Below are 15,726 nucleotides of genomic sequence, written 5' to 3'. Positions count from 1 at the left end.
ATAAAAATTTGTGTGAAATTCTCACCCCATCTCCCAACAACCTCTGCGCACATTCTGCTCTCCTCACTACACACAATAAAATGACCTCTTCCAGCAAATCTTAATGAAGCAGCACTGAACACAGGAAAACATGGTTTAAGTTGCCCAAAGAAGGGAAAATACGGACAAAGCTTGGGGTGTAGGGGGACGCAGTACTGACCAGAAGGCTTGATTCCCCAGTGGGGGCAGGTGGAGAGGATGACTATGACTTAAGTACAACTCTACCACACTCTGGTCCAATAGTACCAAACATGTTTGCCATCCAGTGACAAACGCCCCCTCCTGGGTTTCGAGCCAGTGGCCTCGGGCCACAAATTACTTCCTAGGTGCATGATAAGTTGTGTGTCAAGTAAGGAAGCACTTGGGTACAGAAATGGCTTTTAGAGGCACCTTTAATTTATTAAAATTGCTAACAGGCTCTGAAGAAATGTTAGTATCCATTCTAGGACTGCCAAAATAAATAGAAACCGTCTGTGCCCCTAACTTCAATTTAGAGGTAAAATGAGAAAATACACCAAGAAAACTACACATATGAACATTTAAATGATGTGTTCAAATATGACACCTCTAAACTGATGGTGAAAGTAGTTAAAGTCAAGAGGGTGAAAACATAGCCTTGGCTAAATCATGAACAGAATTTAACCTAAGAGTAGATAATACATAAGGAAGAGCCTGAGAGTTTTCGAGATTAATTACAGCCCTTCATTTTAGGAAGCTCAGAGTGAAGATGTAGGGTTAGTGTAGGGGAGAGAGATCCTGATTACTAACCTTTCCCAGCACTCTGGGGATGTGATGAGGCTCTGAGGATGAAATATCTTTCTTTGCCTACTGCATTGTGGAAGTACCTATCCATTGGCAGAACAGAATATCCTTCACCATCTATTCATATATCAGGTTGTTTCTATTTGATTCTGAAAATATTTCTCCACAACAGATGGAATCTGTTCCAGACTGTATTCCCTCCTAAAAAAGCTATTCGCCCAATACAGTGTAGACCAGAAAATTTCCTCGGACTCACTCAATGGTACCACCAGCTTCTTACCACCCCATTCTAGAGTGAAGGAGAAGCAAAACAAGCCAGTCCCAATACCGCTCTGCCAGCTAGTTTTCACTAATATTCCTTTAGCAGGAACTTGGAGTTTGCTGTTCTCTCTGATGCCCAATCTTTTCTTTCTGTTCTCACCTCCTTCCTGACCACCTTTCTTAAACTATCACCCTATTTTCTCCAGCCCTTGACCTTGGTTTATTCTTCTTCATTTGCCTTGTACATGTTTCTCACGCTAGAGTATGAAAGTTCCACAAAGGCAAAGCCTGGAGTGGATTTGCTTTCCAAGGCATCCAGAAATGTGCTGACAGAATGACAGGTGCCCCCTCCTCCAAACTTACTGGACCAAGGATAAGGGCCAGGTAGAGGAAGGTGGTTGCTGAAGCATCTTCAACAGCACCTCCCAGAGCCTCTGCAAGGAACAACAGCCTGTGAGCTAAAACCTTGCCCCTCCTTAGTAAGTGTGCACACCTGGATCAGAGCTGACTAGCAAACAGGTAGCACAGGTGCTGTGTTAATGCAGAGCCTACTCTACTTTCACAGACTCCTCAGTTCTCCAGGCAGAACTTGAGTAATCTTGAAAAGACATCACCCATTAAATGCAGACACATCCTCTGGATGTCATTAGGATTACAAAAAAATGAGTTGTAATGTCATATCAGAGGTGTGAAGGGTCTGAGGCCAGGAGGCAGTGCTACTTCACTCAGTGCTGTCTCACTGCGGCATAGTTGTTTGGCCAGTGGGTATCAGGCTCAGGACAAGTGCTTGCCCACAACAGCAACGCCTAAGGCTCCAGCCTCCTCCAGCATCTTGAGTCTCAAGCCCATTGTCAGTTTGTGCTGCTGGAGCACAGAACGACCCTCAGGCCCAGACCAGATCCTGGCAGACATAGGAGTCTCTTTCCAAGCCATCTTGAATATTTTTATAGCAAAAGGAAGTTTGTATTTCTTAAAGGGAGTTTGGTTTTATTTCTGTTGATAGGGCAAAAACAGAGTTCTAGCTCTTGGCAACAAATCTTAATCACCAAAGAGGAGGTGTTTTGGATTGAAGCCAGTGGAGAATAAGAGGGCAGAGAGAAGTAGAAACACACAAAGTACCAGTTTTGATTGTTTTTACCAAGGCTCACTTAGAAATATTTGGAATTACGATGTAGGCAAGTTTCAGAAATTTCAGTATTTGCCAGAAACCGAGTATCTTTACGTTGTCTGCTACATCCTGACTTCTCAGGTGCCCAATTCCTGCCTTTTGAGGTCTCAGCTGAAGAAAGCAGGGTCCTTTTCTCCATTCTGGCTCTGTTCCCTAGATCAAGTTCCCCTAACTCATTGAGGTGGTAGCTCTCAAGAGTCTGATTGTGTGCTGCCAGTGGGATGGACATGTGAGTGAGGCACCGTCCCAGTGAAAGCCATGCAGCTCCAAAGAGGGTCTGTGAACCATCAGCACTGGCATCTCCTGGGAGCCAGTTAGGAAATCAGTTCCACGACTCACTCCAGACCTACTGAATCAGAATTTGCATTTGAAAAAGATCTTCAAGCGATATGCCAGCACATTAAAGTTTGGTTGCAAAAAGAAACAAAGGAAGTGAAACTGTATTAACCCTTCCACTGCTAACAAGCAGTATGTGCTGTTTAGTTAGTTCTACTATAGCTCTGTTATCAGTGCTTACTGAACGGAATGTTCCAACCCCAGAATTGGCTACTAACAGCAGGTTTTAAAGATGAGATTCACTCCGTTCAAGGCGCCTTTAAACCAACCACTTGGAATTGGAGCCGGCCCTGTTGGAGATTTAGTCTCATTCATGGAATACACAGCTGCCCACCTGTGATTTCAGGCAGCACTGTTACAAGAGGAAAAGGTTTCTAGTCTCACCTCATGTAGAAACTGGTGCTTCTAGTTTTTTCAACAATAGACTTGGCTTTGCATAGAAAACAGCATGAACCTCAAAATAAAGCAATCAGGGATTGAAGTGGGGCCCACTGGCTACTTTTAGTAATCTTATGCTAAGAGGTGCAAAGATCTGAGTGCTAGACTTCAGAAACAGTGCGTAGGCACCTAGGAAATTGTTAGTAATGAATGCTTAAACTCCCAAAGGTTGTACCAGATACAAAAAAGCTTTTGTGAGTATAATGAAACTCTTGCTTTCAAATATTATTTATAAATAAGAGATAGATACAGATGGACGTTAGCCTAAAGTGATTGTACCAAATATTTAATATACAGTACTTTAGGTCCAGGGTGAGGTAGCAGAGAAATAGAACAATATAGCGTTAGTCCCTTCATTCTCCTTCTGGCTTCTAGAAGAGAAACTCTGGAGTGACCTCAACTTTTAAACCAAAAAGAAGTGATAAAAAAAGGTAAATCCTATTTATACATGAAGAAATGTAAATACAAGTTAATCAGGTTATTTCGTTCCATAAAAGCCACTAAAGCTGCTGGTATTTTCATGGCTCTACATTTATTCTAAGAGCCTCATTGAAATATAGCCAGAAATATACTGGCCTCTTGAGTTTGCATGAAAATGAATTATACAGTGGGGAAAAAAAATAATCGTATTGATGCAGGATTCATTGGCATTTCAGAATGTTGTTGTTTCAAGGTGTTAAATCAATCTTGAGCCTCTATTTGCTGATTTTGACACCCTGTTGTTATTGTTTCGGGTCAACATAATGTAAAGTCTCCTTTTTTATATCTTTCAGCCTAACATATGAAAAGCCTGCTGCTCCATAAGGGGACCCTGATCCCTCTGGGGAGGAACACTAAACTCTATAAAAAGAAAACCAAACCCAACCTGAACTAATCATCCCGTCTCAAGGAGTCGACTTTGGCCACAGGAAAGTAAGATCGCCCTCCAAATCAGTTACTGGAATGTGTCCGGGGGTCCGACTCCGAGCCAGGTTTTTCCAGTGGGAAGGTAACAGTCAGGTTCAAGGTTGGACCCTGGTGTTAAGTCCTTCATCCAGACAGGGCCTGACCATTGCAGGCTGGGGGCGCCGCTTACAGGTCAGAGTCGCAGGGCAGCGCGCTGCCGCAGGGTCTGGTGCTAAGGGAGGACCCGCCGTGGTGGGAGTCAGGAGCCTTCTCTCCGTCCAGCACATCCACCGGGTTGGTGTACGCCTTGGGCGGCGGCCGAGGCATCGGAAAGCCGACCTTGCGCTGGCTGGAGGCGCCGATCTGGGCGGGGCGCGGCCGGTGCTGGCCGTCGCTGTAGTACTTGATGGCTGGCGTGAGCGCCGGCTCGGGCCAGTCCACGTACACGGTGCTGATGCTGCTGCGGCGCAGGTTGTCCGGGGTCTCCTTGCGGCAGCTGTGGCAGCACTCTGCGCACCAGGGCGCGAAGCTGAGCGCCAGCGAGAAGCCGCCCAGCAGCAGTAGGCAGCTGCCCAGGTAGCCCAGCACCAGGCTGTAGCCGACCTGCACGGTGACCGGGCTGGCCTGGACGGGCAGGACGGCGCGATCCGCCAAGAAGTGGTTGTACCAGGAGACTGGGATGAGGCTCAAGAAGCCTGCGGCGAAGAGCAGGACGCCAGAAAGGCCGGCCAGTGCGAAGTGGGGCTCGTCCTGCCAACAGCGCACGCCGAGCGTCGCCAGCAGCAGCCCCACGGCCGTGATGGCCAGCGACGTGATCATGAGTCCCCGCGCCACCCGCACGGGCTCTGCCGTGAAGTAGCCCAAGTCGTCCGGCTGGCCGCACTGGCGCTCGCGGCTGCTCTGCTCGCGGCACATGTCCCACAGGCCCTGGTACAACACAACGTCCACCGGCTGGTCGAGAAAGCCCTTCACCAGCCGCCAGCCGGGCGTCAGCGTGCTTGTCAAGGTGAGCAGCAGCCCGCAGGGCGCGAGCACCATGCCCAGCGTCATCACCACCGGCGTCCGCATCCTGGACGGCGCACCTGCCGCCTCCTCCGCCTCCGCCGCCTTGCACTCTCAGCCTTCGCGCCCCGGGAGAGCGCTTCAGGCTCTGGTCTCCCAGAGAGCGCCTCAGGCTCCGGTCCCCCGAAGTCCGTACGCGCGCCGCCGCCGCCGCTCCCGGGGTCCTGAGCACGGAGTTCTGAGCCCAGTTCTCCTCCGGCCACTCTTTGTCTCCGGCCCGGGGCCGTCCGCGCTCCGCCGCTCGTCCCTAGTTCGCTCCTCGCGTTCTGGCCGCTCCGCCCTCCCTCCCTCCCTCCTGGCTGCCTAATCGAAACCAGCTCGCGGGCGAGTCTCATCGAAACCGCAGCCTGAGGTGCCGGTGACCAGAGACGTCGGTCGCCGCGGTCTAACCCGTCCGGGTGGGAGGGGCGGGAGCGGCGAGCAGGAAGCGGCGCGGCCCCAGGGCTCCGGACCGAGCAAAGGTCGCCCCGCCCCGGCTCCGCGGCGAGGCTCCGCGTGGCCCAGCCGGCCGTGGGCGGGGAAGGAAAGGGGCGGCACCGCCTCGACGGCCGCACCCCGCCGCGGCGCCGCGTAGGTCCCTTGCTTCTCAGCGGATGTCGGTTGCTCAAGTTTTTCTTGCACCCCTGACTGCCGGCCCTGCGCTTGTAGCCTGTCCTCCCTCCACCCTCAGCGAGGATCCGATGGCCCCTCGAAGTTTTGCTCTGTTAGCTCGCAGCCACTCGCGGCCTACCGGGAGGAACCTCCGGAGATGCGCTGGGCAGGTGTACCCAGAGGTCGGGAAGCATTTTCCGAAGTGTTGCAATTATGTATTTTGTTTGATTTGTCTAATAAAGACTCTATGCTCCGAATTAACTTTGATGCAAAAGAATCAAAGCGAGTGTATTTCTGGGATGAGGAGTTACCGTGGATTTTAATTTCTTATTTCAGCCTCTTGAAAGATTTTGTTTTCCTAAAAATTATCCTTTAACATTATTTTCCTCATTTTCTGTATTTCTTACAATGTTAGTGTGTGAACATTTATAACTGATTAAAATTAAAATTATTTCTAAAAATCGAAGTTAATTAAGCATTGGTTTGAAATAATTTTAGAGTGGACAATACCAGGGATAGGAATCACTGTTTTTTGAAAATTTTTAAATTAAATTTTAAAAATACACATAACCATCTATAAGTGTACAGTTCATTGAAATTAAGTATATTCATATTGTTTGTTACCATTACCATTACCCATCTGCAGACTTTCACTTTCCCAAACTGAAACTCTACTCATTTATCAGTAACTCCCTGGGTCTACCACCACCCCTCCCACTCCCCAGCCGCTGACAACCCCCATTCTACTTTCTGTCTCTATGAATTTGATCACTTTAGATATCTGCACAAGTGGGAAAATGCAGTACTTATGACTGGCTTATTTCACTTATGTCTCCAGACACACTTACGTTCATAGCGTGTCTCAGAATTCCCTTCCTTTTTAGGGCTGAATAATATTCCACTGTGTATATACTACATTTTGTTTATCCATTCATCCTTTGATGCACACTTCGCTTCCACCATTTGGCTCCTATAAATAATCCTGCTATGAACAAGGGTGCACTAATATCTCTTTTGAGTCCCTGCTTTCAATTCTCCAGAGGTGGAATTGCTGGATCATATGATAACTCTATTTTCAATTTTTTGAAGAACTGCTCTACTATTTTCCATAGCAGCTGCATCATTTTACACTCCCACCAACAGTACACAAGGGTTACAATTTCTCCAACTCCCACCACCTCCTCACACCATAACCCAGGAAAACTGGATTTTTTCCTCATTTTTGCAAAGTGTTGTGCTTCCTTTTGACTCTAGACCTTGGCATATACTGTTTTCTTTTTCTAGAGTCCCGCCTGCCACTTCTCAAGCCCAGCACATCCTTCAGATCTCTGCTTAAATGCCATTTTCATTGCGAGGGTTTCTCAATCCCAAAGATTAAGTTAACTTTTCCTATTGTGTGCTTCCAAATACGCCCTCTTCTATCGTAACACTTGCCACAATTCCTTATTACTTGAGTCAGCTAGTTGTGTAGGGCAGGGATAAATTCTCTGAGGGAGGGATAATGTTCGAGTTGTTCTGCCCCGAAATCCATCTTGGTGCCTGGCCCACAGTAGCCACTCAACAAATCCATTTTATCTCTTTCTGCCCTTTATTCTTTCACATAGTATCCACAGAATTCACCTACAGACGACTGCCTGGCCAAAATAAACTATTAATTCATTTCAATAAACAAGTTGTTTGTTGTTTATATGTTTTTTCAGCAGACAAAACAATGAGATATAGCACAGCGCAATATTTATGACAAAAAAAAAAAAAAAGAGTAGCCTTGTGAGGGTAACCTTCTACCGTAATAAAAGAGATGACTGCATTAAGTATAGTATCTGATTCTAGACCTGGGCTCTTTGTTCCATGGGCCTCCGAATTCATCATGAGGCTGAGTGAGAAACAAAGCGTGAATCACAGTGTGGCAGGAATGAATTATTGCTGAGATTAGTACCTGTCTGTGTAAGCCGATCCCCAGGCCCTATAATAGCTTTCTTTTCTGAAGAGGGGCCTAAGGCAGGAGTCTGTTTACAGTGCCCCAGGTTTCCCAATAAACAGAGAGCTCCCAGTGACTAATTCTAAAGGGATGAATGCTGGGCCCTCTGTTAGCCTACACAGGCTGGGTCTCAGACGCCGCCTAGTACCACAAAACCCCAGTCTTCTGCAGTGACTTTATCTTGGAGATCACGTTGCAAACTTTGGGGAGCAAAGATAAGTGTGTTGTTATGACATGTCCTCAAAGTCCCTAAACACCATTGTTTGTCTTCCAATGACAAATTCAGTTCAGTAGGTTATAGAATAAAAATTAAACTGTGATCATTCTCTATTTTAAAACAGCATTACAACAGCCTGAATTGAATGAAGACCTTCCACATGTCATTAGCTTTCCTTGTTGGCATACAGCCTAAAAACTGTTTTTCAAGCCCGGGACTGAAGAGAATAAATAGATAGCCTTTGACATCAAATTTAAATTAGCCCCCAGTTAGCTCAGTATCACATCACCCTAATTTATTTTCTATATAGAACTTATCACTACCAAATTTTTTCTTATTAATTACACATTGACCTATTTATAATGTTTCTCCCATTGCACTGTTAAGTTCCAAACACTAAGGACACTGCTGGGTTTTTTATGGGTCTATCTCAGCACCTGGAATAATGCCTAGCTCATACAAAGTACTCAATAAATAGTTTTAGTTTGTTACATAAATGAAAGAAGTTTAGTAAAATTCCTACACAGTAAAAGGAAGACACAGTATATGTCATTTGAAAAAATCATAGTAAAATACACAGAATATGAAATGTATCATCTGAACCATTTAAGTGCACCGTTCAGTAGTCTTACGGACATTCACATTGAATCTCCAGAAATCTTTTAATCTTCCACAACTGAAATTCTCTACCCATTAAACAACTCTCCATTCGCTCATCCTCCCAACCCCTGACAATCACCCTTCTCCTTTCTGTCTCTGTGAATTTGACTACCCAATGCCAGTTATATAACTGGAATTACACAACATTTGTTCTTTTGTGACTGATATTTCTTTTAGTATAATGTCCTTAAGGTTTATCCATGCTGTAGTGTGTGTCAGAATTTTCTTCCTTTTTAAGGCTGAATAATATTCCATTGTATGAACAGACCCCATTTTGTTATGCAGTCATTTGTCAACAGACACAGGTTGTTTCTACCTTTTGACTATTGTGAATAATGCTGCTATGATAATACATATCATTTAAAATGTACTCTATATCATTTCTGTGTGGTGATTGGTCATCTAAAGCAAGAATCTATTTGTCATCCCTTTTGTACAAATCAGAAGGTATGTGGGATATCATGCCACTTAAAAAAAAAACTTGTCCAAGTTTTATCTTCTAGAGGCTTCAAACCCTTCTTGGCTTAGCATCATGGCTGACTCCTTTACAAAGGTGGGGATGCTCCCAGGAATCAGCTGCTGTTGCTCACATAGCCTGCGTCTCTTTAACCCTGTCCATTTCTGTCCACTGCAGGGCAAAATGATTTACTATGCCACAGATTAGGTTCATTTAGGTCTTTGGGGTAGTATTCAGTTCAGACTGAGAAAGGTATTCTTTTTCATTGTAAGTGTTTTGTCTGTTTGTGTTGCCAAAATTCATACTACATGACAACCATGGCAAACTCCTAAATGGAAAAACCAAGTACTATAATGATAGTAATGCTTTCCAAACTAATGGAAAGATTCAATCCTATTCCAATAAAAAGTCATACTAGAATGGAACAAGTAATTTCAAAGTTCATCTGGAAAAATTAGTGAATTAAACATATTAAGAAACTTTTGTAAAGAACAACAATGAAAAAGCATGCACGTGCCAACTGCTAAATGTGATATAAAGCCATAATTGAAACAATGGGATATTAGCACTAGAATAGGTAGATTAATAAAACATAATTAAGGCCAAAAGTAGATCCTAGTTATGTACAAATTTATAACATGATAAAGCGAGATTTCAACTTATACAGAAAAGCATGAAAATTCAATGGTGGTGTGGTAATTGCTTAGCTTTGGGAGAAGAAAAAAAGGTAAGCCCCTCTATCACAAAAGATGTTTTAAGAAAAAAAAAAAGGCCTGCATAGTAACATATAAAAAGGAATCCTGGTAAAGTTAAAAGGAAGTAGGAGGGGAGATAAATATATAGGATGTGGAAAGGTTTTCTAAGAAAAACATCAGAGTTGGTAATTACAGAGAAAAAGTTTGATAGACCTAACTATATCAAAGCTTAACATTTTTTATTCCACAAATACACAAAATTTGCCTCAAACAAAATTAGGACAAATCTTTTTTCATTTTTGTGGCAGAAAAAAAGGTTAATATTTCATATCTATCTGGCAAATCAATAAGAACACTAAATATCACAATGAAAAATGGGCAAAGAAAATGCACAATCACAGAAGAAAATAAACACCTAATAAGCATATTCAAGGGTATCAATTAAATGACCCTTTTATTTACATAAATGCAAAATAAAATGTGGGGAAACCATTTTTTCTCTTTTTAAATTAGAAAAGTTAAGGGGGAAAATGCTATCAATTTTGGCTAGGGTTGGGGAAAAGGTCCCTAGTGGAGGTAGAGTAAATATATTTCAGAAGTGAAGTTTCAGTTTGTTTTGAAAAGCCTTAAATATGTGCCTTCTCTTTGATTTCTCAATTAACCTTCCAGGAATTTTCCCCAAGGAAATAAACAGAGTATGTGGAAAGATTTAGCTATAAGGATATTCACTGTGGTGTCCTTTATAATAAGCAAATTATAAGACAGTATTGCAGCAAGAAACCAATTAGGTTAAAAAAAAAAAAGTATGTATATAGAAAAATACTAAGAGATATACCAAAAGATTAGCTGTTCTTGGAGTGATGGGATTCACAACCGGTTTTTATTTTGAGTTTTTATGCATTTTCAAAATTTCGTTTTTCCAGAATTTTTAAAATTAAATTTGAAAAAGATTACTTTTAAAAGTTCATAGGAGCAGTTAAGTTTCTCAATTTCTCTGACTTTGAAGTCAAGTCCCATAAGTTTATGCCACAAATTTTTCTTCCATAATTGTGAATGTACAGTCTTTTATGGCAATAACTAGGCTGAGTCTTATGTGAAAAGCACAAAGCTAAATTCTATTTTGATGTAACATCAAATCATTCACAGAAATGTACACACAATAAACAATAAGCACATAACTCTAGGAAGAAAACTGGGTGGTTATTTTTCTGTATTTCCAAGTATTTTTCATGTTTATGCATGATACAGAAACACTTTACCTAGCACCAAACAGCAAGGGCAAAAATTCAACATATAGATCTGTCATGGGCCCCATAATTCACATTTGGCATTGACTCTGAACTTCAACAATATATTTGGCAAATACTTTGTAGACTGGTAAACAGAGGAACCATACGTTCAGTTTTCTCATTTTTACATTATTTCTTGGTTCAGAAGGTCACTTTTATGAATGTCATGCTCATAATTGTGGTAAGTACTGTATACTCAGAAATAGTAATAAACATATTTTCTCTTTTTCTTCCTGGAACTCTGAATGTATTTTCCTGTGGTTGCCAAGCAGATAGGACAATTCTGTGGATGACCTAATGTTACATTTACAGTGTTATGCTATGCAACTTCTAAATACATGTGAGAAACGCACCGAATCTAGTAACAGACAAAGATTGTATACTGCCAGTCCATAAACGTTAGGAAGCTTAAATAAACTCCATAAACTTTAGAAAATTTAAATTAAATTAAAGGGGAAATTTTAGTTTAAAGATATCAAATAGAACTATAGTGGTTTTAAAGGGAACTATTGTCCCATTCCATTGGATTTAATTATTTTGGACAAAGTAAAGGTAAATAATTCAACAAGCAGCTGTTTTCGCTGAAGGGTCCTCTGAACTTGGGAATGAAAATGGAGTATTAAAAAAAGCAACTCCCTCCCCATTTTAGGACAAGATAATTCCCTTGCCTGGACATTTGCAGGACATACTTGTTTTCCTTGCTGAGTAGGAAACAGCATAGAATTGCTCTGGGAAGTTCTTTGTCCTGTCTTGCTTCTGTGCACAGCTATGTTTCACATCAACAGACAGAAATGGGGTGAATGTCACTGAAACAACTAAAATCTGAGAGAGAGAGGAGTTACACACCACTAACATCTAGATGGTGATTTCACAAGCACATCCTATCAAAACATGCATGTTCCTCACTTTATGGCTGGTGTGAGGTTTGTTTAGTAGCTAGAAAGCAAATGTCAAAAATTAGAGACCTTTCTAAGTATAAACTTTTGAGAAAGACCATTTTATCTTCGTTCAGCATTCCTCTCCAACTCTATTTTGTAGAAGCAATTCAGAACGGAACCGGTTAAACTTGCAAAACTTGTCAGTGCGAAGCTTGATGCCATCAGTCAGGCATTTTATCAGTTTTCAGTTCTCCTGGATCAATAACAACGCACAATGTTTACAGCTCAACAGACATTCTTCAGTTCCTGACCCAGTTATACTCAAAAACACCTGGACAAAACCCAGCCATGGAGAAATAGGCAAACCCACTATGTGGTATGTGCAAATAAGCAAATGTTGGGGCTAGAAGGACCATGAGAGCAGGGACTCTAACTAACCTCCTTATTTTCCTGATGTGAATTCAGAGGTGCAGAGAGAAGAGACTTTCAGAATGATGGAGTGAAGGTAACTGGCAACAGCTTTGACACAGCAGAACTGGCTCTGATGTGCATTCTTACTATTGGGCCAAGTTAAGCTCTCAGAAGCTTAACTTTTTTCAAGTTAAAATGGAGCAGTTAGTTTCTACTCAATAGGATTGTTGTAAGGATGAACAAGGTAACCTTTATAAAGTATGTAACAAAGAGTAGGCACTTAAAATATTATTTTATTAATAGTAACAAAGCCAGATTAATCTGTATTTGAGTGATATTGGGTTTAAACCTCATTATACTCTATCTAGTGTTTCTGAAATTTATAATAAAATGGGAGCCTAGAAGTTTCAAGAGCATAGTGGAGAGTAGTATGTTCGTATGAGTATGTGGTAGGGACGTGAAAAAAGGCAATATTTAGGTACGTCTGTCTACTTTTCTTTAGCTATGGGATATGAGACAAAGAGCCAACACACGAGGCGGTGGCATTAGAACAAGTGTGTCCAGTCTGCCAACCAGTGTAGTGTGTGGAGCATTAACAATAACCTGAACCCTTAGCTTATACTCCTTTTGTTTTTAGACCTGAGGTAATTCATTCTGCAAGTCAAATTTAAGTGTTGAAAACCTAGACACTTTTAAAATTGAGTTCGTTTTGCAGAAGAAGTTATATAAAAATCTTAGAGGCTGGTTCTGGTCAATTTTGATATAGAAGTCTAAAGCTAATTAAAATATTTTTTTCTCAGTCATTGAAAATGTAATGGAGCATTTCTGAGAGTAGAATTTTTATATATAATTGGACAGTTTGAATATAAAATTCCAGAATAATACAATTCGAATGTAAATTCCATATTGGAATAATGTTTTGTTAAGGGGATACAAAGAAGTGCTGGTATAATGAGGAAGACAGAATCAAAAGAATGTGAATGCATTTGGATTGGAATCTCTCTTAAAGAAACTTAGAAAGATGGTCAGTGGATACCCTATTCTATTATGAGACCCCAGCCACATGGTATTTGTGGTTTTGCCTTGAATATGTTTTAAATTTCGTAGACAACAGATTTCATTAGAGTACAATTCATGAACAGTTCTGGTCATGATGTTACTGGGTTGCTGGCCAAGTTACTTGGTGACTCTGTTCTAAATAACAGATTTAATTAGCTGAAATACGTGTCCTCCTTCTTTTGCCTGGGGAAGACCTGCTGATCCTACGGGGAGGAGGCTGGCTTTAGAGGGTTAGTCAGATGGAAGACTCCCTGGAGAAGTAATGACCTAGGATTCAGAAGTGTTGAACCATTAGTCACATCACCTACGAAAAGTTACTTATTGCAGGGGCAATAAAACCTAGCTCATAGAGGCAAGAGTGCTAAACTATAAATGGTTAGGAGAGGAGGAAGTTTCTTGAGAGAAATCCATAAAGTATGTAAATTTTCAACTGCATGACAAGGCAGGTGACAGTAAGAGAGAGAGGACATGGGTAATAAATGACATACTGGTGACAGATTTGGCTAGCGTGAAATCCATTTGTAAGAGACTTTAGATGATTTGGCAATGTGTTTTATATTTACATACAACTAAATGAAATTATGGCCAATCCTGACTATACATACAGCATCATCTCTCTCTTAAAGACTTAAAGTACAGAATCAGTTGGCCTCTTTGCTGCATAAAAATTACACCAAAATTTCATGGCTTGAAATAATAATATTTTATTATTTCTTTTGATCCTGTGGCTTGGCTGAGTGATGCTTCTGCTGGTCTTGGCTCAGCTTTGTCACATGTCTGCAGTGTCTGGGCTGGGGGCTGGGCTCTACTGGGACAGCTGGTTTGCCTAACACAGCACGGCTTCTCTCCCTAAGGCATAATTCTCTGGGAGGAAGCCTGGGGCTGCTTCACATGTGGCTTCAGAGTTCTCGCAGCAAAAGAGGATACACAAGCACTCTTCAAGCCTCTGCTCACATTTGCGAAGTCACAAGGACAAGGTCAGAGTGAACATGGAAGGAATTTTGCAGGGAATGCATAGAGAGTGATGAAAGCAATTCTGGCCCATTACTGCCACCATCTGTCACTGATATGTCCAACCGTCTTTGAATAGGAATGTCACAATAGCTCAGGAGTTTACAACCATGGAATAGAATTCAGCTAGATCAGTGCTGTTCAATACAGATGTATGTAATTATGTATGTAAATACGTATTCATATATGTAAGAGTAATTTAAAATGTTCTAGTAGCCACATTTTTTAAAAAAGGAAAAAGAAACAAGTGAAATTAATTTTAATACTATACTTATTTGAACCCATTATATCCAAAGTAGTATTTCAACATGTCCTTACTATAAAAATTATGAATGAAGGATTTTACATTATTTTTTTTTGCATTAATCCTTTAAAACCTAATAACACTCATGACACATCTCAGTTCAGACTTGTCCCGTTCCAAGTGCTCAGTAGCTTCATGTGGCTGGTGACCATTATTAAGCAGCATAGATGGAGACGTTAATAGATGGGGCAAGTGGGAGAAGTGGGACCAGGAAACTGGGATTAACTGACTGTATGTAGAGCAGTCTTCCCCCACCCCAGTCATGCACACACACACCTGGCAACAGAAGGTGGAGAGTGGAGGAGGGTGGATTTGTTTAAGAAATGGATGAATGCCCAACAATAGGAAATCTATTAATATAATCCATCATATTAATAAATCAAAAGAAAACAATCATACTAAAAGATTCTTTTTTTTGTTAAAACTCAATGTGAATTACTAATTAAGACAGACAGCAACAACAAAAACCCTTAGTGAAATAAAAGAAAGAGATATTTCCCTCAGTGGTAAAGAATAGCTACGTAAATCAGTAGCCAACAGCATAAGTGGTGAAATAGCAGAAGCATTCCTGATAAGTTGAGAACTATTTTTTGACAACGACCTGGAAGGGCTAGCCAATGAAACTGGCTAAGAACCTAAGTTGAAGGGTACAAATACTGGAAAGAAAAAAGCAAAATAGAAAAGAGAAAGTTCATTTACAATAGCAACAACAACAAAATTAATTTAATAGGATTTCTTTTATGTTGCGAAGGATTAAAAATGACACAAATTCTTTGTCACTTTGTCCATCAAGAGGCGGAATCTAAGTAAGTTCCATAAGTTCCCTCCCACGTTGCCTAGACTTGGCCATGTGACTCGCCTTGGCTCACAGGACCACCACGTATAACTAAACAGAGGCTTGACAGATGCTTGTGTAATGGAGCCTGTCCAAGTAAGTAAGCTAGTCTAGTGGATGGATGGAGGATGAGAGGAAGCTTGGAGGAGAACCAAGGCTACCTGGCTGACAGCTAGCACAGAGGCCCCCGACAAGTGAGTCCATCCTGGACCTTCCATTTCAGCGAGCTGAATGCAGCTGGATGAGTGAGCCCAGACAAGATCAGAGGAAAAAGCACTCATCAAACTCTAGAGAAATAATAAATAACAGACCATTAAGTCTTGGGCTGGTTTGTTATGTAGCAATAATTAACTGATACAGAAGAACACTGCCGTCAAATCCTAGACTTGT

At 41.7% G+C, this 15,726-nt stretch overlaps 1 protein-coding gene across 1 annotated transcript; it reads right to left on the bottom strand.

The window, feature by feature from the left end:
- Positions 1–3,274: 3,274 nt before the first annotated feature.
- On the bottom strand, positions 3,275–4,961 carry CLDN23 (claudin 23). The gene has a single exon (XM_010953236.3). It carries the CDS (start codon positions 4,955–4,957, stop codon positions 4,076–4,078), a length of 882 nt encoding a protein of 293 aa, XP_010951538.2. The 5' UTR covers positions 4,958–4,961; the 3' UTR covers positions 3,275–4,075.
- Between the last annotated feature and the right edge of the window lie 10,765 nt (positions 4,962–15,726).

This window comes from Camelus bactrianus, chromosome 26, assembly GCF_048773025.1.
Source record: "Camelus bactrianus isolate YW-2024 breed Bactrian camel chromosome 26, ASM4877302v1, whole genome shotgun sequence".
Lineage (NCBI taxonomy): Eukaryota > Metazoa > Chordata > Mammalia > Artiodactyla > Camelidae > Camelus > Camelus bactrianus.
This window is presented reverse-complemented; position numbering and strand designations above follow the sequence as displayed.